Source organism: Artemia sp. Qi Xiang Cuo, chromosome 7, assembly GCF_049724085.1.
Source record: "Artemia sp. Qi Xiang Cuo chromosome 7, ASM4972408v1, whole genome shotgun sequence".
NCBI lineage: Eukaryota > Metazoa > Arthropoda > Branchiopoda > Anostraca > Artemiidae > Artemia > Artemia sp. Qi Xiang Cuo.
This window is the reverse complement of record NC_142800.1, coordinates 11,322,070-11,349,068: the sequence shown is the minus strand read 5'-3', so window position 1 is coordinate 11,349,068 and position 26,999 is coordinate 11,322,070. Positions and strand designations below refer to the sequence as shown.

The window sequence follows — 26,999 nt, the reverse complement described above, 5'->3', positions numbered from 1 at the left end:
ATTTTATACGATTCGCAGCGGGCACTCGGACAGTCTGTCCCTCAGTATCTCAAAATGCGAAAGAGAAGCAAAGATAGTGTAAAATTAGCCAAAGAAGCCATGAAACATTAGCAAATAACGACGTTTACACTTAGCTCAGTGATCAAATTAGCGATCAGAACCCAAGTTAGTGATCTATACATATTTTGCTTGTTTATTTATCTTTTTATTCACCTGCTTTCTTAACAACCTTTTGTGGGAGAAGAGCCATATTTTCTAAGAAATCTAAATATTTTCTAAAAAATCTAAATATTTTCTAAAAAATCTAAATCATAGTTTCTATGATTAAAAAATCATAGTTTCTAAAAATTATGTTTCTAAAAAATATTTATATTCTATGATTAAAAAAATCATAGTTTCTAAAAAAATCTAAATATTTCGCCAAGTGACAAAGAAACATTTTAAAAAGTATACTTGGTCTATTTCATTTTATTTACTATCGTACTAATTGGACATTATTACTACTGTCCTACTTTTTCACCATCGTCTCTTCAAGCTATACTTTTCGGATAGATAATATTCTCGGACTTGTCAGATAAGAATATATAATATTCTTATTATAATTTATGTTAAGAAATATAAATTTCTTTTTTAAGTTTTCCGATGTTAAGAAGATGATTGGATGAACGAAGGGGAATTCATGCCTATCTGATATTCAAGTACACCTAAAATATAGGAAACACCTCCGTCTAGCCAAATTTGGAAAGCCATCTCTTCTTTTACAAAAATAAGAATAGAAAAAATAGTACAAAACAATAAAAACATACAATGTTGTATCACAAACACAGTAATAAGGTTACAAATTTAAACATAAACTTCTAAGTTCAAAGTCCTTTGGACGTTCTGCTAGCTGAAAAAAAGGAAACGAAATTATATGACAAAATATACCCTTTTTAATTGAAAGAGACAAAATATACCCTTTACAAATTAAAGAGACAAAATATACCCTTTTTAAATGAACGAGACAAAATATACACTTTTTAAATGAAAGAGACAAAATATACCCTTTTTAAATGAAAGAGACAAAACATACCGTTTTTAAATGAAAGAGACAAAATATACCCTTTTTAAATGAAAGAGACAAAATTTACCCTTTTTAAATGAAAGAGACAAAATATACCCTTTTTAAATGAAAGAGACAAAATATACCCTTTTTTAAATATAATGAGGCACACACATGTGGAAGGGGAGGAGGATTATGATTTTCCACGTTGCTTTTTAAGTTCCGCTTCTCCCCTAGAAATATTCCCTGTGTAAGTGCCTGGTTATACCATGAAAACCCAATATTATATTCAACTAGGTAAGATATGATATCAGTCACCATACAAACTGTATAAGAAAAATTTGGTAAACAATAAAAGCAATTTTTTCTAGGACAATGGTTGTTTTACAGAGTCCGTTTGGAAAGTAGTAGGTCTAAATTAGACAAAAAATTATCTACAACAATTGTTTTCAAAATATACCTCACCTGCATCAACACGTCGTTTCAACGACCCTGTTAATCTTTGAAGGCTCCCTGGAACGTATAATTTCGAACGTCCTACATCTCCTCTGTTATGGCTTCTAGAATCGTCTCGAGAAAGTCGCGGTGCCGTCCTTTCCTATTTTTTTTTGTTTGGTCAAGGGAGGGGGAAAAGTCCAAAGGAGCAAAGTCACGGCTGCAAGGAGGCTTGAAAGTTGTGATATGCCATTCTCGCTCGGTCGGCAAGCCCATGACAGCAAAGGCGATGCCCCTCGGTACTTAGTCCTGATCAAGCCTTTATGATCCAAGAATTGCTGGACGGACGTGAACAACTGGGTCTTTCAAGCACTCTCATGTAGAATGTAGCACTCGCAATTTGATCAGGCGGTAATAACTCTCCGTGCACATGTCCTTTGCAGGAAGAAGAATGAGCAGTATCAATTTTATTTTTGACTTCCTCGTGTGTTTTTTTTTCCAGTGAGGTGAAGAATGCCATTGAGAGCTTTCGCGCGGGATCGCACTAAAAAAGCCACAATCCGTCTCTGATGATAATATAGTCCAGAAATTTGGATTGTCATAAACAAAATAAAGAAGTCCCTGGCAAACCCCATTTGATCTATACTTTTATTTATCTGTTAACATCTCGATCTACACACCTTGAAAGCTTAGAGAAAACCGGCGTGCCCCGCAAGATCCAGCCAGCAAATTAGACCCTCCTCCTTACCACGTTCCCTTAGAGGAGGGAGGGAATAAGCCCCCCCCCCCTTTGCCACGTTTTGTTGGAGGGGAAATAAATCCTACTACCTTCCAGACGAACATTTTATATTTATGAGAGCATTGACTGAAAGCACTCAGATTAGACATGTATGTAAAAAAAAGAGACTAGATCACAAGCCGCAACATAGTAATGGTTTTCAATCACGGTAATCCTAATGGTGTATTTTTATTTCGATTCACCACCGTATTCAGGGGGGCTTTAACCTCTTTTTTAAAATCACCAAAATTTGGGGTTTTCGTAATTACGTTTTACTTTTACGTGCAATCTAGAAAATAGTTACCATGCAAGAGATTTTTTTGCATGGAAATTTTTTTCAAAACCTTTTTTTTCAGTTTCCAATTACTTTGGGTGTTGATTCTCTTCGTTCAGAAATAGAGAACATGAGTTTAAACTACTCTGTGGCAAGGAAGAACATTATTATGGCTCTGCTTCATTCCATACTAGGTTGCAGCTATTGCTTTGGGTGTTGATTCTCTTCTTCAGAAATAGAGAACATGAGTTTAAACTACTCTGTGGCAAGGAAGAACATTATTATGGCTCTGCTTCATTCCATACTAGGCTGCAGCTATTGCTTTGGGTGTTTATTCTCTTCGTTCAGAAATAGAGAACATGAGTTTAAACTACTCTGTGGCAAGGAAGAACATTATTATGGCTCTGCTTCATTCCATACTCGGTTGCAGCTTTTACTTTGGGTTTTGATTCTCTTCGTTCATAAATAGAGAACATGAGTTTACACTACTCTGTGGCAATTAAGAACATTATTATGGCTCTGCTTCATTCCATACTAGGTTGCAGCTATTGCTTTGGGTGTTGATTCTCTTCTTCAGAAATAGAGAACATGAGTTTAAACTACTCTGTGGCAAGGAAGAACATTATTATGGCTCTGCTTCATTCCATACTAGGTTGCAGCTCTTGCTTTGGGTGTTGATTCTCTTCGTTCAGAAATAGAGAACATGAGTTTAAACTACACTGTGGCAAGGAAGAACATTATTATGGCTCTGCTTCATTCCATACTAGGCTGCAGCTATTGCTTTGGGTGTTGATTCTCTTCTTCAGAAATAGAGAACATGAGTTTAAACTACTCTGTGGCAAGGAAGAACATTATTATGGCTCTGCTTCATTCCATACTAGGTTGCAGCTATTGCTGCAATTACGATAACGATAAAAACCCTCCAATGATCCAATCTAATAAAAAGCAACCACAGTCCATAGTAAATAAAAGTCAAAAAACGAGTTTTTAAATAAATTTCCAAATGCAGAACATTTGAAGACTGCGTTGGCTTGGCCATGTCCTGAGAAGACCCAATGACCACACGATCGAGCAAGTGCTTCTAGCTGCTCCTTTGCCAGATTGGCACAGGCGTCCTGGCGGTCAATTGAATTATTGGCGGGCAACTTCCAAAAACAACCTCGATACCATTGGTGGATTTTGAAAGTTTGGCAGCAAGTGGGAGAGGTACTGGCTCCAGTTTGGTAGATATCTGGCACAAAATCACAACAAATGGGAATCAACCATACGGAGTCTTCTAGATATCGGATAAGGCGCCCACACCAGGTCTCGCAGCACATACAAGTAAGTACATTTGACAAGGGTAGCAATTATCCATTTTGAATTTAAAGATAAAAAATATCCACGAAAACAACATTATCATAATTTTGAAAAAAAAAACTCAAAAGCGGTTGCGGGTGGAAGTAAAAAGTATACTCTAGGAATTCACACATTTTCGGTCACTTTAGACTAGAGTTCGTTCTTTACAAGGTTGCCTCTAAAGGCAGCCATAAATATATAACACATAAGAAAAAGATTTCAGGTTTTTCTTACTTGGAATAGCAAAGAACAAACTACGGGGAAGCAAGTAGCAGAGTGTCTCAATTATAACATCATACCCAAAAAAGAAACTTTTCAAAAGAAACGTATATTACATCATCTTGTATACGAAGACTAAATTTTTGTCAAAAATTGTATTTTATATTTAAATTATAAAATTTTTTCACTTAAAAAAAAGTGCGTACATATAGCAATCTCCTTTTTAATGAGCCTTTAAACATTTTTCTATGATGTTATAACGCCCCATAAAAAGCATCAAAAAACAATTTCACAGCGTCCCATGTGAAAAGGTGTTTGTTACTCAAGACGGGGGACTGCAATTCTCCTAAATGGGGGTTTCAGCTATGGTGATTCCAATGGTTTAGTTTTCATTTCGATCGGACAGCAGACTTTATCATTAAGATTAGTCAAAAAATAGTTACTACTCCGGAACTGTTTTAAATGGTAACTCTTCTTCACTTGACGGTTTTATCTAAAGCGTTTTTATATTTTTCGTTAGAATGGGCTAGGGTTTGTTCTTGAATCGGTTACCCGTAAGGAGGCGAACATGATGGCCGAAAACCGTAAGCTAGACATTTTCAGCAATCCATGCTAAAAATTCAAGAAAATCATTTTAACTTGGGTGGTGTAACGTGGGACACTGATGTGTCCTTTTTTCTCCGGGTGGGGGGGGGGAGTAACGTCGTAGAGAACTGATTAAAGACTCATTTGAAAGACAGTGTTGGTATATTTCTATGTGTTTTTTTTTATAAATTCGTATTGAGTCACTAAAGTAAAACACAATTTTTATCAGAAACTGCATTTGTGGTGTCATTTCTGTATTTTTTTTTAGCTATATGACGTTATGCTATATGATAAAGCAAAAACCTAGTAAATAACGAGCAATAGCCCACCGTAACTGAAAATCTAAAAACGTGCTTTGAAAAAAATAGCCTACTGTCAAGTGAAGACTAATCCTAGTGAAGAAGAAACCACATCTTGCAGCAACCAACATTTAAAACACGCTTTAAAATAAAATTCAAACTGCCATATTCACCAACTTCAAACAGATTTGGGAATGGCAACTATTATCCATCCCAAGCTTAAAAGTAAAAGAAGTAATATGTACTTGTGTATACAAATGATATTAGTTCAAATATTGAGGACCCAGTCTGCTTTAATATATCAATTAGGTGGGGAGGTCCTTAAGTGAGAGTAAGGGGTCACAAAGCTTGTTCCTAAGCGATCATTAGAAACACCGAATGCAGCGGCGGACATGGAACCTATAGACTATCACTTTTAAATGCATGTAGCCAACAGTGATGCCCAATTTTAGACCCTGATTTAGGGGTTGTTGACTCCGATATGATATTTTGACAGATCTAATTTTTCCAATCTAATTGTTTCAATTGCGTCCGCAGCTTCAGCAACTATTTCCTTGATGCCACTTTCTATGGGCCCAAACTGAGCAATAGCAAAGTAATTTGTTTCCGCACCGTGACGGCTCTCATTACTGCACCATGGTTGTTCATTTTGAGAGCAACCTAAGCTACTAAGAAATATTACTTCTGCATACCTTATTATTATCTTGAATTTCATCTCTCCGAAAGGAAGGAACCTTTGAAATATATCAAGAAGTGGCAGAGAAAAGTCAGAGAACCTTTGTAGTCTGTCTAGTCTAAACCTAGCAAAAAGCTTTCAAACCTGGCTATATTATCAAAACGACAGTGGTATGCTCTTAAAGCATCAAGGACAGTAAAACTGAAATACCTAACGAATCAAAATTTCACAAGAGTAGTGGTCAAAAAGTTGAGAAAGTTGAGAAAGAAAGTTGAGAGCCATGATCAAGTTTTTTAGAATAGTAATTCCAGCACCATTTTCTTGAGGATTATGGTCCAAAATTACGAGAATGATGTGCTACACGACTGAGAATTTTGGACTACGTTCAAAACCCTGTGATCTACGTTCCTCATCTTGTGATCTCCGTAATTCTTCAATATTAAATTTTCGGCTTAAAATTACCCATTTTCTGCTTCATTACCAAACATATCCATTTCCAACACCACTCGCAATAAGTGTCAATTAAAGTTCCGTAGAATTTAATAATCCAATGAGAAGTTTAATTTTAATAGTTTAATTAAAATAAATAATTTTTATTTTATAATTATGCGTATTTGCAAGTTGTGATTGTATTTAGTGTGTTTTGCTCATTGGGACTGGGATAGTTCTGTCTGTGCTTCAGATGGGACCTGACACCCCCCCCCCCTCCTATAACTAATCTATAAATTCCCGGCGAAAAAAGACTCCACAAATGAAAATAGAATAAAAAAGAAGGGTTATAGTTTGGTGGAGAGGACTGCAAACCGACGATTCTTTAAAAGGACAATCATGAAAAAAAATGAAAAAAAACATTAAATAAAATTGAAATAAAAAAAATGAAATAACAACCATGAAATAAAAATAAAAAATTGTGACATTTACTACTAATAACAAAGCTTATCAAACGACAGGAGTAAAAAAGAAATTGCCTCTTTTGAGGATCAAAAAAGTTATTTTGTCGTACTCCCAAAAAATTTAAATTCTCTTAACCCCCATCCCCCCAATCCATCAAAACTGTCATTAAAAGTTTCAAATTGACCCTCAAACTGTGAGACAAAACAAGGATCAAAACCACAATATCGGAAATACGTTTTTTTTTTACAATAAAAGATCCCATCCTCATCTTTTAAATGAATTCTTTATCGATCTGAACACATAAAATAGTCTTATTTTGTTTTTGCTTTAACTCCACAGGTGCAGATTTCATCAAACATAAATATAGTTTATCAAGATTTTACTTTTTACCGACGGGAAAAAGCCCAAGGCTGAACTCAAACCCATGACCCATTCTTTTTTCAAATGAAAGTATGCTAAGGATAACTTTTCAGGCTGAATCCTCTGCAAGAAATTTTTATGAAAAAAGGGGGGGGGGGTATTTTCAGCGAGGATGGAATTGTCCGATAGAAAATTTTTCGGGGAGTGTATTTTGAGTGGGAGAAACTTTTCACGGAGGAGTTTCCCGTGAGGGGAGGGAATTTTTCATTAAGGGCGATTCAAATTTACTGGTATTATTTGAAAGAAGGTTAGAATTAAATAAAAAGAACTGATTCACGGAAATGCACAAAGGGAGGGGATTTATTCCAATGAAGATACAAAAGAAAGGTATTTTTTAAATATAGAAGGGAAGGGCGATTCGTTTTTTTTTATTTTCATCAATGAAAATACTAAAAAAGTTATTTGTTCAAAGTCTGGGGGAAGGAAGCAAAAAGATCTAGTGGGCAATTGCCCCCTCCCCCTTTCTCATTTACTCTACTTACTGGGCTAGCTGGGTTTGTTAGATTTTTTTGTACCTTGAGTGTATTTATAGATAAGAACAAACTGGTTTCCCTTTAAACAGATTTTCTCTAGAGTTACAGATTATTACCGATTATAAAAATCCTCCGTCCCAGAATATTAAGCGTTCCAGGTCTAGGAATTTCCGACTACAACCTGATTAGAATCAAAATCAGTAACAATAAATCGAAGGCGTTCATAAAATTGGGTAGACTGGTTAGAATGTAACAGTAGGTAGTTCCAATACAAGTGATGTATATTTAGAATTTCTATGTATTTGTCAACAGTAAAGTACCCATTCTGGGAAAAAAAAATATTAAACGCCTGCATTGCGTCATTCATCAAGCTTCTAAATCAAAGATCCATAAAAAGGATCTTTGTATAAAAAATATCCATAAAAAGATCCATAGAAAGGATCTTTAAAATATCCATAAGATCCATAAAAAGGATCTTTAAAATAAATATCAAAAGATCCATAGAAAGGTGAAAGACAACTGATGATAATTCAATTTAGTCACTTAATGATAACTAAGTAAAGTAACAACGTTGGCTAAAACTATAAATGCTTGTAAAGAACGTACCATTTCGCAGTCTTTTTTCATTGCTTTCTTTTTCATATAGTCTGCGTATTTCTTCCAGTATCCATAACAGTATGGATATCGACTTAAAAAGCTATCATAGACTTCTTGAGCGGCTTCTACATCATTCTAGAAAGTCAAGAAAATCAAATAGAAAAATAAAATAAAGCTTCCAAAATAGCTGTTAAATAATGTAATTAGATATCTTGCCATTCTAGATAATAACTGAACTACTCAGGACTGATATTACTTCGTCATATATTTGAAATATCACTTATATTAGTGACATTTCATTGCTTAACAGAGCAATTCAAGACATGTTTTTAGTGAGTATGAACTTTAGTTGATTTTTTTTTGGAGGAGGGGGGGGGGGTAAATAAATAAATCAATAAATTAGTAATTATGGCCTCTCGGTGAATGAACAGAATAGTACATTTGAAGAAAGTGTTGGTTATAAGGTATGTGGTGCCGATTAGGAATTGTGTTGTAAATTGGCTGATAAGTTTTTTTAGAGTAATTTCTGCCACCCCCTCGGACAGTTCTTTTTTTACTTCTTGGAGTGACCTTTAAACTGCATTTATTGTCTGTTAAAACAAATTTCTCTCTCTCTCTCTAATAAATAAAGAATTAAGCTACTTAAAAGCCAAATGGATCAAGTCTGTAAAAAAAAAAAAAAAAAAAAAAAAAAAAAAAAAAAAAAAAAAAAAAAACTAAAAAAGAATGCACATTGCTGCCTTAAATTTTAGTATCAGTGTTTCCATTTTTCCTTCTCACGAATTTCGAAAAAAAAGCAGTTGAATTCTCAAAAAAAAAATAAATAAAAAAAAATATGATGATTTATAAGAACCCGGACACTACGGTGGGCGAGGACAGGCCCAAACCTACCCTATCCCTGCACGCGTGCCCGATCTATGAGATATGATCAAGTGTTAATGAGATGTGCAAATTTACGCGGGTGTTTTTCGCACAATACCGTATCCAGAGGAGAGGAAGTGGTACCAGACCCCCCTCCGTCCCTGATATTTCTCCGCCCCGTAAAATGACCCTAAAAATGCAATGAAAAAGATTATTTATCCTAAAAAACTAAAAAGTATTCCACCGACTCGTAAATTGGACTTCAATCCAAGATACGGCCCTGCTTTCGGAAGTTGTCTAAAAACATCCGTCATCAATTCTAATGAACCTCAATCGACTAGTCTCGATGTGAATCACACACTCGATCCCCTGATAAAGAAACCATGGAACACTTCACTTTCTGTTTTCAAACTTGGAATCATGTAGACCAAAGGAAAACTAAAAACGATAACTTGAAACTGTGCCAAATATTTTCACCAGATGAAATGAAAAAACTGAAAATCTATAGCAAAAACTATAGAATTCGAAACACTGGGTAAAAAACTATCATCCAGCATAAAAAAGGTCAGGGTGTATCTTATTTCTACCCATGCATCTGATTATAAAAATTGGTCTGAAACAGCGTTCACGTGTAGGTCAATTTTTAATCATAAAGGGTAAGTGGATAGTCACAAAAAACCTAGTCCTGTGAACATCACTTTTTAAGACTCGGTGAAGGCATTTCGGGTTTGTATACAATGGTTAAATATAAGTAACGAAAGTGATTTTCCGAAAAACATTAAGCATTAAAATACTAATTCAAATTTGTTAATTATACGTATATTCAATATTACAATGCATTACTTGTAACTATTTATAGTTTGATATAATGAATAGTTCAGCTTCTTCGATGTTACCATACTAAACAAAGAGCCTGTGGGATGGCAGGCATAACAAAGAAAAAACCCGTAGCGGGCAGTCTTGTGAGGAACGGAGAAAAAGTTTTAATTCCTTTTCCGAACACAAAATATTAAGTCTCTCCCCCCCCCAACAAAACAACTATAATTTTCAATTCGATTCTCCACCTGTGATAGAAGACAAAGCATACTTATCAGACTATGCGAAAAATGTATCACCTTAAAATGAAAAGTAGTGACTACAGTCAACTCGCTTTCCTTCAGACTTTCTGACATAAACGCAATAAACGTAAACTCTCTTGGGGGCGCAGGAAAACCTACTGACAGTGAACGTAAAACTTCTCGAGATAAACATTCGCATCAGGTACCAAGTGTATGACCTCAAATGATTGTTTTCAGACCAGCAATTGATTGAAAATTGCTGGATACCCGTAAGGGTTTTTCTTAAAGCAAGACATTTCTTTTGTATTCAATATTTGCAAAATATTTAGAAAAATATCAAAACAACTGCACTTATTTTTTTACAGTTTAACATCAAAACATTTAGTTTCCCCGACGTTTTGTACTGAAGACGCCTTGTTTTATACAGGCGGAATATTCGCGTCGTTTAGTTTGTCGTCTCCTTCTTCTGTTTGTTTTGTCCTTCATCTTGAGATTGTTTCTCTCAGTTTTGTCATTGCTGGCCAGTTCGGCTTTAGATCTTTTATTCAGCCTGACCATATAAACTTAGAATAACTAAAACATCGCAACCAATGTGCAAAAATACAATACTATATAGCCTTGGGGGTTCGTATTGATGAGACCTTATCAACCAAGAACCATGTACAGTCTGCTTGCAAAATTTCGTCTCATATTCTAGGCATAGTATGAAAATTAAGCATTTTCCCCTCTATTTGTCATAGGGTATTTTTTCCTTTTTTTGGACTATATGAGTTCTACAAAACAATGCTGTTAGATTTTTGGTTGACCTATAAACCTGAGATTCAGTACGGAATGCCTATGAGCGGGTAAGGATAGTGCCAGCTTCTGGATTAAGAGTTTTACGTACTTTTGTTTATTTTTTAGGCTACAACATTACAGAAATTATTCATGTTTTGATAATTTTAGCAAACTTGAGATCCTTGGTTCATGAATATGACACTTGATCTTCTTAAGAGCTTTACATACTTTTGTTTATTTTTAGGCTTCAACATTATAGAAATCATTCGTGTTTTGATAAGTTTAGCAAACTTGAGATACTTAGTCCATCAATATGCCATTTGATCTTCTTAAGAGTTTAACATACTTGTGTTTATTTTTTACGCTACAACATTATAGAAATTATTCACGTTTTGATAATTTTAGCAAACTTAAGATCCTTGGTCCATGAATATGACACTTGATCTTCTTAAGAGTTTTACATACTTTTGTTTATTTTTTAGGCTCCAACATTATAGAAATTATTCATGTTTTGATAATTTTAGCAAACTTGAGATCCTTGGTCCACGAATATGACACTTTTCGTCGAGTTGTAAAAGCCTCTACCACTCGCAGAGTTGTCAACAGGAGATTAAGAGGGCATAAATGCGGCAATCTTTGCAATGTCATTAACGCTTCTCTCTAGTTTTCTGTTCTCTGGCGTAATGTAAGTAAAATATTTTAATACCAATCCTGAATCCTCTGGTGTTTTCTTCAAAATATATTTTGACGCATCAACATAAGCACCTTTTTCCAACTAAGTAAAGATACAGAGATAATAAAAAATACTAGTGACATTTCTTCGTTTAAGAGTGCAATTAAAAAGTTGCTTTTTAGTCAGTTTCTTAGAATCTTAGTTATTTTGTTTTTTTATGGATGGTTTAAAACAAATAAATCAATAAATTAGTAATTCTGACCTATTTGGTTAGGAATAAAATAGTACATTTGATGAATTCTTTATAAGACCTGTGGTGCCAACTAGATATTGTGTTGTAAACGGGATGTTAGTCTTTTTTTCGTTTTATCGTATTTTTGCCACCACTTTAAACAATATTTTTACTTCTTCGAGTGGCCATTAAACTGTAGTTGTTGTTTGTTTGTTATAATAAATCTCTCTCAACATTATTGTGGCATATACATTCTATATGATAACTGTTCATTTTGCATAGACTATATGCAAAATGACGCGCATGGCATGTATACGTATGTTTAGGGACGATGTGCCACCAATTGGCAGTACAACTTCTGAAATTGGGATTTTGTGTAATTTTTTGATAGTTCAAAGCAGATCGAATACCTTAGAATCTGCTGTTGATAGCATTTTGGCCCTAATCGTTGTTGGCGACAAAAAAGGACAGACACTACCACAATGCTTTGGCCCTACCACAGACCAAAAATGCATTCTGGCTCTAATCGTTGTTGGTGACAAAAAAGGACACACAAAACCACAATAGTCTCGTATTAATTGATAGGGAATTATTAATAATTCCCAAAGGTTAAACAAGTTCGCATTTTTTGCTTTCTGGATGGAAATTGACCATTAAGGTCAATTTTTGTGCTAGTTCTTGTTCAATGGTTTCAACACGATTTGAATGACCTGAATCCAAAAAAAAGATGAAAAAGATAAATAAATACGTTAAAATAGGTCAGATAATTATCTGATTAAATTTTAATTCGCAAAAAATATTATGTAATTCTGTCAAGGTCTTATCAGGGGGAAGGGCTAGGGAATTTGAATTTTAAAAAAAGACACACACTACCACCATATTTTGGCCCTACCACAGAGCCAAAATGCATTTTGGCCATAATCGTTGTTGACGACAAAAAAGAACACACACTACCACAATACTTTGGTCCTAAGGGCTATTTTGGCCCTACCACAGAGCCAAAATGCATTTTGGCCCTAATCGTTGTTGGCGACAAAAAAGGATACCACAATTCCACAGTCTCTTTTATTAATTAATAGGCTGGTAAAACGTGGAATTTATGTGTGAATGATCCCTCCCTTGATATTCTATGGCCACTGGTTTATACGATCATCCCTGGGTAAAAGAAAAAAACTTTTCACGAAAATATGCAAAATTTTGTGTTTTTGAATGGGTTTTGTTCATTTTGTACAAATTCAACTTCCGGTTTATGGTCCTTGATCAAACTGAATTCGATAGCATAATTTTTGATAAGATTGCACCCCTTATTAGAAGTGTGTATAATTATGCCGAAATTTTTATCGTAATAAATTTTGATGGGTATAGCCTAATGAATATTAGAATCCTCATGAAAAGCAGGGTCTTCTTACATAAATACTGAAGTTCTATATTTTCGATTTTTCTATTTAAGTTCTATTTTTTTTATCTTTTTTAGGGTTCAAGGTTTAATTTTTAATTTTTTTTTATTTTTTCTATTCAAGTTCCATTTCCTTCTTTTCCTTTTTTTAGGGTTCAAATTACTCTTGACAAAGGCCACTCTAAGTTTACAGCTCGCTAGCATGAACTGTTTGATAAATACACAGAATCACGTCTTTCATTTGTAAATCATTAAATATTTTTTACAAAATTGGTAAAAAACAGAATACCCGTCTTAATATCATAATGTTTGCTTTCCATATAGTGTCCATTCCCGCTCTCAACGGACGTTAAACAAAGCCTTTTTTTAAAATCAATTTTTTGGAATAAATATTACAGTTCTGATCTGCCTGAAACGTTTAAAATTCAACCGAAAAAATGTTTAGAATTACCTACACAGAATTATTATACAAAAAGTAGTGGAAATTTTTTTTTACAAGTGCTAAATTGAACAAAGAAATTTCAAAAATGAATCTTTTATAACCAATAACACGAAAACTCTTGGTAATGTCAAATTCTGATTTTAAATGAAATATGCTTCTTAATTAATTGTAAATTGTTTTCAAATTAATTAATTAATATGTAGCCTAATTACCTTGAATTAAATGTTGAATATAACAAGTTTCGATTTTGTTCCTCAGTGTCATTTCCACAACACAGTTTTTATTTAATGTTCGTAGCAATTTTTTTTTTTTTATTATTATTAAAGACAGTTATCTAAAGTTCACGATTTTCCATTGCTTGCTTTGTCTGTAGAAGATAAAAGTGTAAGGAAGTCGACTTAACTTGGGCATATGCTTACCTCTTGATTCACATACTGGAGCAGGTATGCCTCAGAAGTGGGTTATGGCGTTCCTCAGGAATCGGTTTTAGGGCCTATGATATTTTTAGAATGTAAATAAACTTTTTTATGTGGGAAAGAGAACAAAAAACAAACAGAAACCTATAATTTCTTGAAGACTTTGTTATCCTAAGCCTTCCCATGTCTGGAATAGCAACTACAGTTCCAATTCTTCAGATTTTTTTGTTTTTTTGTTGTTGATGATATCCGTTTGCTTTTTGCAAACAAATTGCAAACAATTGTTAAATATTTTGCCACAGTATTCATAGGTGTCGTTTCTTCTAGATTTTTTTTTTATTTGACTTGGAACTTTTCCATTCAAGTTCGATATCAAGTCCGAAGTTTTTTTTAGGTCATAATGAAATCAGTTTGAACAGATGAAAAAAACGATTTTGTTACTCAGTGTACAGTATGTTTTTTAGATGCTTGTAGTAAAACCAGTGTTTACCTTCCATTTAAAGGGGGAAGTACGTCGACCTGACTTGAGCATATGCTTAACTCTTGGTCCAAGTACTGGAGCAGGTATCCCTCAGAAGTGGATTATGGCGTTCCTCAGGGATCAGTTTTAGGGCCTATGATATTTTTAGAATGTAAATAAACTTTTTTTATGTGGTAAAAAGAACAAAACAAACAGAAGCCTATAAATTGTTGCAGACTCTCTCATCCCAAGCCTTCCCATGTCCGTAATAGCAACTATAGTTCCAATTCTTCAGATCTTTTCGTTTTTTTTTGGTGATGATATCCGTTTGCTTTTTGCAAACAATTTGCTAACAATTGTTAAATATTTTGCCACAGAATTCATAAGTGTCGTTTCTTCTAGATTTTTTTTTATTTTACTTATAACTTTTCCATTCAAGTCCGATATCAAGTCGATATCAAGTCCGAAGTTTTATAGGTCATAATGAAATCACAGTATATTTTTATGAAATCTCATAATCACAAATCTTAATCACATAATGAAATCTCAGTGTACAGTATATTTTCTAAAATCCTTGCATTAAAAACCAGGGTTTTTAGTTTCCATTTAAAGGGGGGAGTAAGTCGACCTGACTTGAGCATATGCTTACCTCTTGGTCAACGTACTGGAGCAGGTAAGTCCATCCTTGGAAGTCGGATGGATCAGCCTTCACTGGTTTCCAATACTTGACGAGGTCCACTAGCTTAGGATGTTTGGCAACCATTTCATCTTTCCAAGAGGCTTTGTCTTTTCTCGAAGTGGAGTCTTGACTTGACTCATCAACAGTTCTGACAGGATCTTTCTCAGGCTCCCGTTCTGAGCTTTTCCGTCGTGAAGATCTCTTTTTTCGACCTACAAAAGTAATACCTAAAAATATTCATACAGCCAAAATCTGAAAGGGATCAGAAATTTTTTTTTTAGCTCATAGACCCAATATATTCGGGAATTTCCGGTTTAATCATCTCTTGATAATTCTCACTAATTGTTTCCTAAGAATTTCGCATTAGAATTGATGTGCCTACAATCAGCTTCTATTTATTTAAGTTACTACTACTACTACCAACTCACTGCAACACCAAGCCACCCAAGGCCAATACAGCTACGCATGCTCCTCCTCCATTCCTATCTATTCAGAGCATCCCTCTTTGCACCCTCCCAAGAAGTTACAATGTCCTTTAAACCTTCACTCACGACATCCTCCCACCCCATTCAGGGTCGACCTGCTCGCCACTAGATGGTTGTTCAACAAAGAAAATCTTTGGCAATATGCCATCCAGAACGTGTCTTAGTCATCTTGACTAAGACACTTTTTTTGCGCCCACAAAATTTTAGATAATATTTTTGTTTTCACTGAAAATACATTTTTTTTGTATTTTCATTTAAAAACTGAAAAAAATAAACAGAGTACGCTCCCCCCACACTTTCTTGAATTGAAACCACTGGGAGAGGGATCAGAGGATTTCTCTAGGGAGGTAGGAGGGACAAAACATGACAAAGTACATCTTCAGGTAAATATTAATAAAATTTTCTAGGGGAAAGCAAGATTCTTAGTTCTCAAATATTCTTAGCTTAAAGTGTACCAAAACTTTTCTTTGTTTATTGATTCATTCATACACTCACTAGATCTTTAATCATTTTTATGTTGACTCGTGTCCACAGATTCATCTCTAAATAAACCGTATTTTCTTAAGCAATTAATGACAAAAAGTTATACCCCAAAAGTTAACTAATTCTATTTAAAAATACAATCAAAAGATGAATAATTAACTCCAAAAAATTGGAATTTCTTTTCTTTTCCTTTTTAAAGGAAGACTAAAAACTCCTAATCCCTGTACGTTTTAAAGGTCGACCTTGTAACTCAGCCTCTTTAGCTCTTTAGAAAACGTAATTTTTTTCAAATTATTTAAAAAAGAAACTGAGTTTCTTTTTTAAACTTTAAATTCAGTTTTTTAAAAATTTCCTCTGACGGTGAATCGAACCCGGGTCTTCCGCCCGATAGTTAGGAGTATCGACCGCTGTACTAAAGAGACACAATTGTAATTGTTTTTTAGTAAGTGGAATCTATTTTTGACGCAAGCAAATCCCCACAAAACTTGATATTTGGTTTTTGGAAAACAGGGAAGGAGTGATCAGATTGAGCTGAAATTTCGAGGATAAGGTCCCAGACCCCAGGAAAGCTTATCCTCTAAATTTCAGCCCGATAAAACACCGTGAAAGGGGGGCTGTGGTGGGAAAAATTAACATGGGCTATTATAGGAAAACAAGGTTTTTTGTAAATGTAAATTCTGGGGATAATTTTTTCAGTCTGAAAATATCAAAAGGCCCTAACAGGTTGAATTCTGCTTCGAATGAGTCCTCATTCACCCGGATCAGTTGCCAACTGTGGCCTGTAGGCGTGGATAACAAAAAAAAAGAGAAATGATCTTTAAGTGGCTATATTTGTTTTTTGGAAAACAGGGAAGGAGTGATCGGATTGCGCTGAAATTTCGAGGATAAGCTCCCGAACCCTAGGAAAACTTAGCCTAGAACAAAGCCCAGCAATACACCTATGTATCATGATTCATAAAAAAAAACAAAAAAAACAAAAAAAAAACAGAGATATAAATACCTTGATCTTTTTCAGAATGACTAATGTCTTCATCATCATCAGAGAATGGATCGTATTTTATATCCCTTGATTTACTGTTCTCGTCCACATCTTTTAATTTATCACTTTGTTCTGATCCTTTCATGTCAACATCTTGCTTTTCTTCTTTTCCATTCATATCAGCTGGAAAACCTGGCAAATTAGCAGACTCATCATGTGTAAGTGGAGATGATGCTTTTCCAGCAGGAGAGCGACTAAAAATCAGTAAAAAGTTAATACCTTCTGTGAATAAAAGTCTAATAAATAAATCAGCTGAAAAAGCCTAGTAAATAAATCAGCTTTAATTGAAATTTCAAAGCTACAAAAGTTTAAAAATGTGGAACTGTGTCATCACATTCTATAATGATACTTCAAATGCGTAATTGTACTACTCAGAATTCTATTTCTTTGTCCCTGTTGTTCAAACAGTAGACCCGTTTCAAAAGCCTTAACTTATAATGCTGAAATACTAAGGCAGTTTTTCGTGGCTCTCCACATGCTTGACCTATTTGTAGGGTCGCAATGAAGACCCAAGGACAGTGCCTTCAACATTGTCACACAATTTGGTCAACTAATGGTAGCAAGAATTTCTTCATTAAATTATCTATGTCACTTCATAGAAATCACTTGAGTAGCCAGGTATAAGATTTTTCATGAATTTTAAAACAGCTATCATATTAACAGTTACCCTTCGAACAGAATCTCTGTCCTAAGGAACTCAAGAGCTAAAAGGGTTGAAACCAAAAGTCCTAATTTGTAGACAGTATTAACAAGACACTTCTTCTGAACATCAAACCTATGACACTCTGGCAACAAATGATCAGTAATCTTCAATGCCTGGACAATGATGACAATGACAAACCTATCAAGTTTTTATAGACATTGCTAAAGTCTGCCTTGTCCTGGTCCTAAACAATCAATGGCCTTTGTTCTTTCACTGGGAATCAGATTTCTACCTTAAATTTGCACTTGCCTATGATAAAGGCGAATCCTGTAGATACCAGTTGGTGATTATGGTGGCTCAACTCATCAAGCATAACCCAGAGTATGCATCATGGGTTACTGCACAATTCTTGGTCAATATTTGCTTTTTGATACTATGGACAAGAAATTGGCAAGACTACCATTATTATGGTGTCCGAGTCCTACTCTCAATTGACACAACTTCTCAAGTCCTAATTTATATAAACATTTATCATAAACTCAATGGCCATAGGACCAATATTCTGAAAAATCAGATTATTGAACACTGATTTGGATATGCTATCATTGATACCTATCAAAAATACCATTAAAAAACACCTACTAATAAAAAATATGCACTGGGATCCAAACTATGCATTGATTCAGCTTTAGAGAAGCAGAAATGGCCTACCCTAGCTTTATATTTGAAACAAAAGAGGAGCTGCCCTATGTCTTATATGCTCTATGAGCTGAGAAATTGTTGCAGAGAAGTATTTTTTGCTAGATTTTGTAGGTATTAGAAGAGTTTTTCTTTTTTAGGTAGTAGCCTAGTACATACCCTGAACTTGTTTAGTTTCATTTCCTGACTTACATGATTATATTATGTTCAGCAAGGCTAAGCAAAAACACATAAGCCCAGTTAAAGGCCATGATAGGTGTGCTGCCTGTTCCTTAGAAATGGATAAGGGGTCCTCTGCCATAGAGTGTGACATTTGTTAGAAGTGGATTTGTGGTGATTGTCTTGACATGTCCCCTGGAGAATATAAATGATTAAGCAAGATGATGCAATCACTTACTTGTTCCTGGACATGTCCAGCCTGCAAAGTTAACCCTCCCCTTTTAGTGAGCAGGCTATGATTAGACCCCGGCGCCGCGCCGATGAGGGAAGACCGGCGGCGGCGGGGCAAAAAACAGCACGCCGCGCCGCGCCGCCGGAGCGATAAATGTTGACCACAAACATTAATATTTTTATCAGCCTTTCTCAAATCACAGCCAAAATTTACAAAAGATTCGACGCTATTCATTAATTCAAAACTTCCCAAGTTGCTGGCTTGAAACTGGTCTTCTTCGTTATTTGTTAATAGAGGTAGACATCTGGCAGAAGCGAAATGGATGTGGTGTTTCAGAACCATTGCATAATACAAGTAGTTGAAGTATCTATTAGCTATGTATTCTTAACATAAATAATTATCAAAATTAGTAGTTTTTTTCATCAAGCATTAATGCACATAAAACTTCAAATACCGTATCACAAAATTCGTCAGTTATCTGGGTACAAACTTTGAATATAACTTTGAACTTAGAAGCTTAATTTTTTCATAATTCCCTTTGCCTGTATCTGTTTTGTCACCTTTAAAACAGTTGAAATGGGCGACTTTGATATTGATTGTTTTTTTTTTTTTGCTCTTTTTGATTCCTAAGAAGCCTTCTTGTATTAAAAACTGATTTTTAATTACAATTTAAAAAAAAATGCATTTTAAAGTTTTTTTGGCTTCTTTATAGAATATATGTCATGTAGGCTAAGACTGAATTGCTGCTTTTTTATCGCTTTTGGCTGCTCTTTTGGATATTATTCAGTTTTTCTTTTGGGGATTCATTCCAAATTACAAGGATTCATTCCAAATATGTATTCTTAACATAAATAATTATCAAAATTAGTAGTTTTTTTCATCGAGCATTACTGCATATAAAACTTAATGCATGTAGAAACGAAATGGCTGTGGCGTTTCAGAACCTTTGCATAATACAAGTAGTTGAAGTATCTATTAGCTATGTATTCTTAACATAAATAATTATCAAAATTAGTAGTTTTTTTCATCAAGCATTACTGCATATAAAACTTCAAATACCGTATCACAAAATTCGTCAGTTATCTGGGTAAAAACTTTGAACTTAGAAGCTTAATTTTTTCATAATGCCCTTTGCCTATATCTGTTTTGTCACCTTTAAAACAGTTGAAATGGGCGACTTTGATACTGATTGTTTTTTTTTTTTGCTCTTTTGGATTCCTAAGAAGCCTTATTGTATTAAAAACTGGTTTTTAATAACAATTTAAAAAAAATGCATTTTAAAGTTTTTTTTGGCTTCTTTATAGAATATATGTCATGTAGGCTAAGGCTGAACTGCTGCTTTTTTATTGCGTTTGGCTGCTCTTTTGGATATTATTCATTTTTCTTTTGAGGATTAATTCCAAATTATAAACTGATAAATACCTAATATCAGTCAAATTATAAACTGCATCTAAAAAGAGTAAATTTATTAAATTGAAAAATACATGATAAACACTTCACATGAGAACACTTCAATTATAATGACACAAAAAACACTTAATAGTTTATTGGCTATGAAGAAAAATGAAGTACCAGCTATTTTCTTATGTAAAAAATGAAAAGCTCATCCGTTTTAAGTGTAATTAAATGAAATAATATGCAGACTGAAGTAGCTTCAGGAAGATGTTGAGATTTTCTTCCTAGTTCGTCACTTTTAATCCAAGCAAACTGTTAGGACACTTAGTATCAGTTATTGAGTTTAAGCTTTGATTTCCAAATGCTCACAAGAATTACCAAATTTAAGAAAGTTGCAACAATAAGTCACCTGTGGTCAAAATACTTAGACTCCTCTTTGATCCCCACCCAGGCTCAAAGCTTCTGCTATGGTCATTTCCATGGAAATCTCCAAAGAGTTTCTTTTTAAAATAGCTTTCAAGCGTAGTTAGGGGTATTAAGACTTTTTTGCTTTTCTTCAAAGCTTTGAAAAAAGTGTTATAATATTCCAAATGTTACATGTGTGCATATTTTTGGTAATCATTTGTGAGGTGATAGAATTTTCTAAACCACTGTAGATACGTAAGAATGTTGCAACATCTAGGACCCTGAGGTCATAAGACTGTCCAAGAATCCTTCTTGAACCTCCAAAATTGAAAGCTTTTGTTATGACCTGGCCTTTTAATGTAACTTGGGCACTGGACCAAGGGCGCCATTGTTACTCGAGCGCAACGTTAGGTGGGGATGTCGATATTGCTTTCGTCACACCAATTCGTTTTAGTGTGAATCTGCCTGGTACATATGAATGAATGTTTTCAAAGTAAACCCGTTTCATCAATAGGAAAAAAAACGGATTGGACGCATATGTCCCTTTCCCTTTGGACGATAAAACCATGCAAGTGCTGTATCAAGTATAACTCAAGAAAATCTAGTTAATTTTGTCAGCTTTTCAACTTTTTGGCATACCTGCTTTCAATAAAAAAATCAAGGTACTATCACTTAAATATAATAAATCCCTATGCCCCCCTTCTGGATACCATCTTGATAGGATACCGTCTCTGCTTTAAATAAAAAAAAATAATCAACTTATTGGCACCCCTGCTTTAAAAAAAAATCAAGGTATTATCATTTAAATATGATAGCTCAATACCCCCCCCCTCCCCTCTGGATACCACCTTGATAGGATGCCGTCTCTGCTTTCAATTAAAAAAAAATTAACTTTTTGGGATCCCTGCTTTCAACAAATAACATTTTGAGCTATTATCATTTAAATTTCATATCTCCCTACCCCCCCCCCCTCTGGATACCATCTTGATAGGATACAGTCTCAGCTTTCATTAGAAAAATAATTTACTTAATAATTAACTAGGTCACTATATGGTTCAAACAAACACGCAAAATAACGTTAAACAGCTTAGTGTTCATTGAAAAAAAATTGAGGGTATGAGTAAAGGGGTACAAAGACAACAACAAAAATGTCGAAATTATTCAGATATACCTCAAATTATTGGAAAAATGAGTAAAAGATTCGCCATGGCATTCTATAAGATCCAAAGAATCAAATTAAAAGGGAGCACACACAAAAGCCAAATAAGGCCAGTAGCCTATGAGAAATCGCAAAATACCCAAGACATTGAACAAGTCCAAATGGGGGGCCCTGGGTCTATCAAAATATTTCAATGGTTTCCCAGGGAATTTAATATCATTTTCTTCTGTCTGCTCTTTAACTGAAAAAAATAATTATCCTTTTGGCATCCCTGCTTTCAATAAAAAAAAATGAAGTATTATCATTTTAAAATGATAGCCCCCTATCCCCCTCCCCTATAGGCAAAAACTTACAATTTATTTATGAATCATATTTTTGGGGTAACTTCCGGTTTAGCTATAGCTAAATTTTGTTTCAACCGAAGGTTTTTTTTTTTTTTTGGGGGGGGGGGGTAAAAATGTTCCAGAAAGAATATTGTATTTTCTATCAGGTGTTCAATAATTTAGTATTAAACATTAAGAAAATATTATCTAAAAACAGCGAAAAAAAAATCTGCAAACTTAAAATTCAGTTGCAGAAACAATCTGTCGGCTATCAATTCCAAAATCCAACAAAAGACTGAAGCTGTATAGTAGTGAATGCGTTCTATAATTCTATTCAACTTGAAAATAAAATTCTTGACTACAAATGATGTAAGAAATAGCGATTGGGAAACTGCATTCGAAATGATTTAAACTCATTTCATAAAGACAATACTTTTTTTGTCAACATATGAAGAACTGTGTACATTGCAATATTTGCAATTGCATATTGCATCTGTCTGGTTTTTATGCAAAGTAACAAAAGAGACGAAAATTAATGAACAAGAGAGCAGTGAAGAATTATGGTATGCAGAGTAATATTTGGCAGGGAAAGTCACTGGTGATAAATCGCTAGGGGTGGCACCGTGATTGCGTGATTTTCGTGGATTCGGGGAACCAATTTTTTTTTTGGGGTGACGCATAGATTTTCGGGGAAATACCCGAAAATTCGGGGATAGTGCAAGCTCTGCTTGATTTCTAAGCAGGAAAATCGAAATACTAAACCACACGAGAAGGAAAAGCTCCAACTTTGCAGTTGACGCAATAAAGAATTCCCGTAAAAATAATTTAAAGTCAACCGAACGCCACCGCCTCTGCCGGCGGCGTTACGACACTTCGGTGGCGTTCGACCGGGCCTCTCGTCGGCGGCGTTCGGTCGATCCGCCGGCGCGGCACCGGGGTCTAGCTATGATAGCAAAGCTAGCTTCTGCTATGGAAAATTCCTTGAAATCTTTCAGGGACAATCTCAAGATGGAGTTTGCCACTGCTAGTCAGTTGATCCAAACACTTTCCCAACTGAGAACTAACATTAAATGTGAAATTTCTGCTCAGGTTAGTGATATTGACAATAGGGTATCACACATTGAAAATTCACTACAATCAGTGTGCTCTGATTGTACTGTTTAGGGCCTAGTGGCTACTACAGTGTCTTCTCAATTGTTTCAACTTCCTGTAGCCCAATTAACTGAAACTGATGTTTGCCAGATAGCATTTTCAAGAGTGCAAATGTTTCAAAAGACATTTGAATATTGTTGTATATGGAATCCCCACACAGACTGATGATGCAGTTTGCCTGTATAATTATCTGTTATACACTTATGGAGTAGACATTAGTGCCCCCCCCTCAAAGTAAAAAGACTGTCAAATAGCCATCAACCCTCTGGTAGCTGCCCCCCTACTCCCCTTTTCTCTGTGCCATCAACTGAATTTAGAGAGCAAATAATACAGAAATCCTTTGAAACAAAAGGATCAATCAGTTTCTATGGGTCAAAATGGTTCTATGGTCCAAAGGAAGATCAAATGAAGCACAGAGCTCTAGTTCTGGAGGTGAAACGCAGAAAAGCTAATGGAGAGGCAGATTTGATCAATTGTAAGGGTGCTATCATTCAAATACATATGCCAGTTGGAGCAATTGCCCTGACTGCTCCAACGTTCCACTAATATCTGGGCCTCCTTCTACCTCTGTTAATTGTTTAAATGTTTGGACTTGCAGGACCAAATTTTGTCTCTCATCTGTCTAGTAGTGATCATAATAATGTTTCCCTGTCTGATGCTTAAATTTCTCCTGTTTCTTTTGCAACAACTTTCTCTCTTGCTCTTTCTTCTGCAAAAACTTGCTCACCTCCTGTTTCTTCTTTGTCATTTCACAGTGCACTATCCAACAACTTTACTAGTCCTTTGGTTCCTGCTCACTCTAGTCCTGCATCCTCTCAGCTTCTTACCTCACAAGAAATAAGGTTCCTTAGCCCCAGTGTTGATAGCCTCCCTAATAAGCTTTCTGAACTTTCCTTTTGTATGATATCTGAAGAAGTATACATTGCAGCAATTACAGAAGTTTCACCAAAAAAAAAACGCCTCGTGAGTCTTAACTCCTGATGAAATCAAAATCAATGGTTACCAACTCTTTTCTAATCTGAATTCCCCACTTTGCCACAAAGGAGTGTGCTTATATATAAGAGATGGACTAAAGGTTAGTCTCATTCAATTTAAATCTCTGACTACGATGGAATTGAGTCTATGTGGATAAAAATACACAATCAAATCTCAAGTGTAGTAGGTGTTGTTTATAGAAGCCCCAGTGGTCTCTGTGTATAAGACTTTGAATCTAATTTGGCTGCCATGTTATCTCATGTGATGTCCAATTTTGCCAGCTATGATCTTGTCCTTTTGGAGGACTTTGACCTTCCAGAAATCCAGTGGATTGATGGATCTGGTTTTTGTAATAGAGATTCACCTTTTTTGTCTGCCCCCTCTGATAATTCCCTCTGTCAAACAATCCCACAACCAACTTGTTTCAGGGGAGTCAAGTCGCCAACATTCTTGATCTGGTTATTCTCAGTAAACCTGACCTTCTTATTAAGAATGTAATAACCCCACCTGTTGGCAACAATGTAATAGCAACCATGTAGTAATGATTTTGGAGTTATGTCTGCCTACCAAACAACCCTCTTCTAAGCAACAAAAATATGTGAAGTACAAACTAGTCTCTGAAAAACTTGCCAATGTCAACTGGAAAAAGCTTATTACTGATGATATTGATGAGAGTTGGTCAAATGTAAGAACTGAAATTCTGCATGTTGAAAAGTTGCACATCAGAATTTTTCAGGCAAAATGTTTACCTTTTTTAACTACTAAAGTAAGCAAGCTAATCAACAGAAAACACCAAGCATAGAATTGCTCTAGAAAATATAAGACCACAGAAAATTATCAAGTCTTCAAATTTTTTGTAATCAAACAACCAACCAAGTAAAGGAGTTAAAAGAAGGTTTGAGGAAAAATTGGCTTAGGAGGTTAAAGATAACCCTAAATCTTTCTGGCGTTATGCCACCGAAAAATGCAGCAGCAGATGCACAGTCCCAGATATCCTGCACAATAGTTATCACCCATTAAGTGTACTATTTCCACTAGTTCCCCAAAAGTCATCAGTCTTCTATATAAGGGATTTGTGCATTCTAAGTTGAAGTTGGAATGTCTCTTCCCTCCCCTTATTTTAAAAAAGACATAAAAGTTCTTGAAGATGTTCAGAGACATGCCAATAAAGTGATATCTGGTATACAGGAGTTTTTGTACACTGTAAGACTATCAAAGCTGAATCTCCCTACACTTGTTTACAGGAGAAATAGAGGGGATGCCATTTTAGCCTACAATTTTTTGTGGGCTAATACTCTCCCAGCATTATTTGCTACTGTTGGTACCAACTGAAGAACTAGAGGTGATCACCTGAAACTTGTCAAGCAGTCTATAATACCTAGAGGTACTCAAATCTTTTCATTATGCATTGTCAACAGTTGGAACAAACTATCTAATGAAACAGTTACTGCTGAATCTGTTGATGTTTTCAAATGAAGGCTAGATGCTAAGTTGTCCTCCAGAGAGTGTAAACTCAATTGGAATGCTACTGAACCTGGAACAGCCCCTGGTCACTAATGAACTTTGTATACAACTCAAGTCATCATTCTGGAGCTCTACAAGGAGAAATCCTTAGATTGCTCCTAGCTGCAATTTAAGGTAAACTAAAATACAAAAAGAGGAAGACAAAGGATGACATGAGATAGAAAATACTTATAAGAAGGTAAATACTGAGCAGTTCCCATAAATGACCTACAGATAAATGGCCTTTTTTATGCTCTTTAAAAGTATAATAATTGCTTTGCTCGTAAATTCGATTTTAAGCCCTTTAGAGACCCACAAAGATGATACCTTTTTCTCTTATTTTTATATACAGCTTATACCTCTGTTAGCATCAATATTGTACAACTAGTTTACCCATAAATTGAATCAACAGTGGCAATATCAAAAATCAATAAATGCCTGGGAAATACATAGCATGTGATATCTATTTGGGTAAGGTTAGAAAGGTTAGGTTATGTTAAATTAAATTGAGGGGGGGGGGATAAAGTGGTTATTATGTTTAGAAAGAACAGAAAAAAAGGCATCAATTGGTATATTCCCTCTATTTGTAGGTCATTTATGTGAATTGCACAATATTAACCCATTAGAGAAACTTCTTTCAAGAATATAAGCTACAGCACAATCTTTATGATTTAAAGTTTAGGTTATTCTTCTATAGCACACCAAAGTACAAGAATAACTGCAGATATTGTTTAGAATAAAAATTTTTTCTAAATATCCCTATTGAATTTCTCATTCCTACAAGATAAGAAACAAGGTTGTATTTACTAAGCATTTACTTTTTTGGTATTTTCATTAAAAAATACAAAGAAATGACAAATCTGTCCCTACTTCCTGGTTTTTTGGGAATCAAATTTTCTACCCCTGCAGTTTTTACTCCTGAAGAGTGGGAATGCTAAATTTATAGGCTACCAAAAGTAAATGCAGGGTTAGTCCACTACATTAGGAAACATGTTAAGAAAACAATTCTTACTTCATAATATGCAGAATAATCCTAGATAACATATTTTGCAGGGGGATAGCCTTTAGGGTAGTTTTGTCACTCATCAATGTGCTAAGATCTTACACCTTTTGTCAGAAAATGCTAAAAAGTGAAATCATTGAACAAAGATCTTACATCTTTTGTTGTTTTTATGCAAATGCCTTTTATCATTCTGCTCTGATCAGCGGTCTGAGAACAATGATGAGTATATCATCAAAGTTCTCTCATCATTGTTCTGTATGGCAAAAAGATGGCCTCTTTCATGCTTTTTGCTAACATCAGTGAGCTGTAAGATCTTAGAA

The 26,999-nt window shown here is 34.8% G+C and overlaps 1 protein-coding gene across 1 annotated transcript in view; it reads right to left on the bottom strand.

Annotated features, from left to right (window-relative positions):
- Nucleotides 1–26,999, bottom strand: part of LOC148949937 (pre-mRNA-processing factor 39-like) — a 63,052-nt gene that overhangs the window by 31,133 nt on the left and 4,920 nt on the right. The window contains exons 2-4 of the mRNA XM_089092022.1: nucleotides 16,993–17,225; nucleotides 14,995–15,236; nucleotides 8,040–8,165 (exon numbers count right to left, since the gene is read on the bottom strand). Coding sequence (XP_088948148.1) covers nucleotides 8,040–8,165; nucleotides 14,995–15,236; nucleotides 16,993–17,225 — 601 coding nt within the window. The remainder of the gene's footprint in view (nucleotides 1–8,039; nucleotides 8,166–14,994; nucleotides 15,237–16,992; nucleotides 17,226–26,999) is intronic.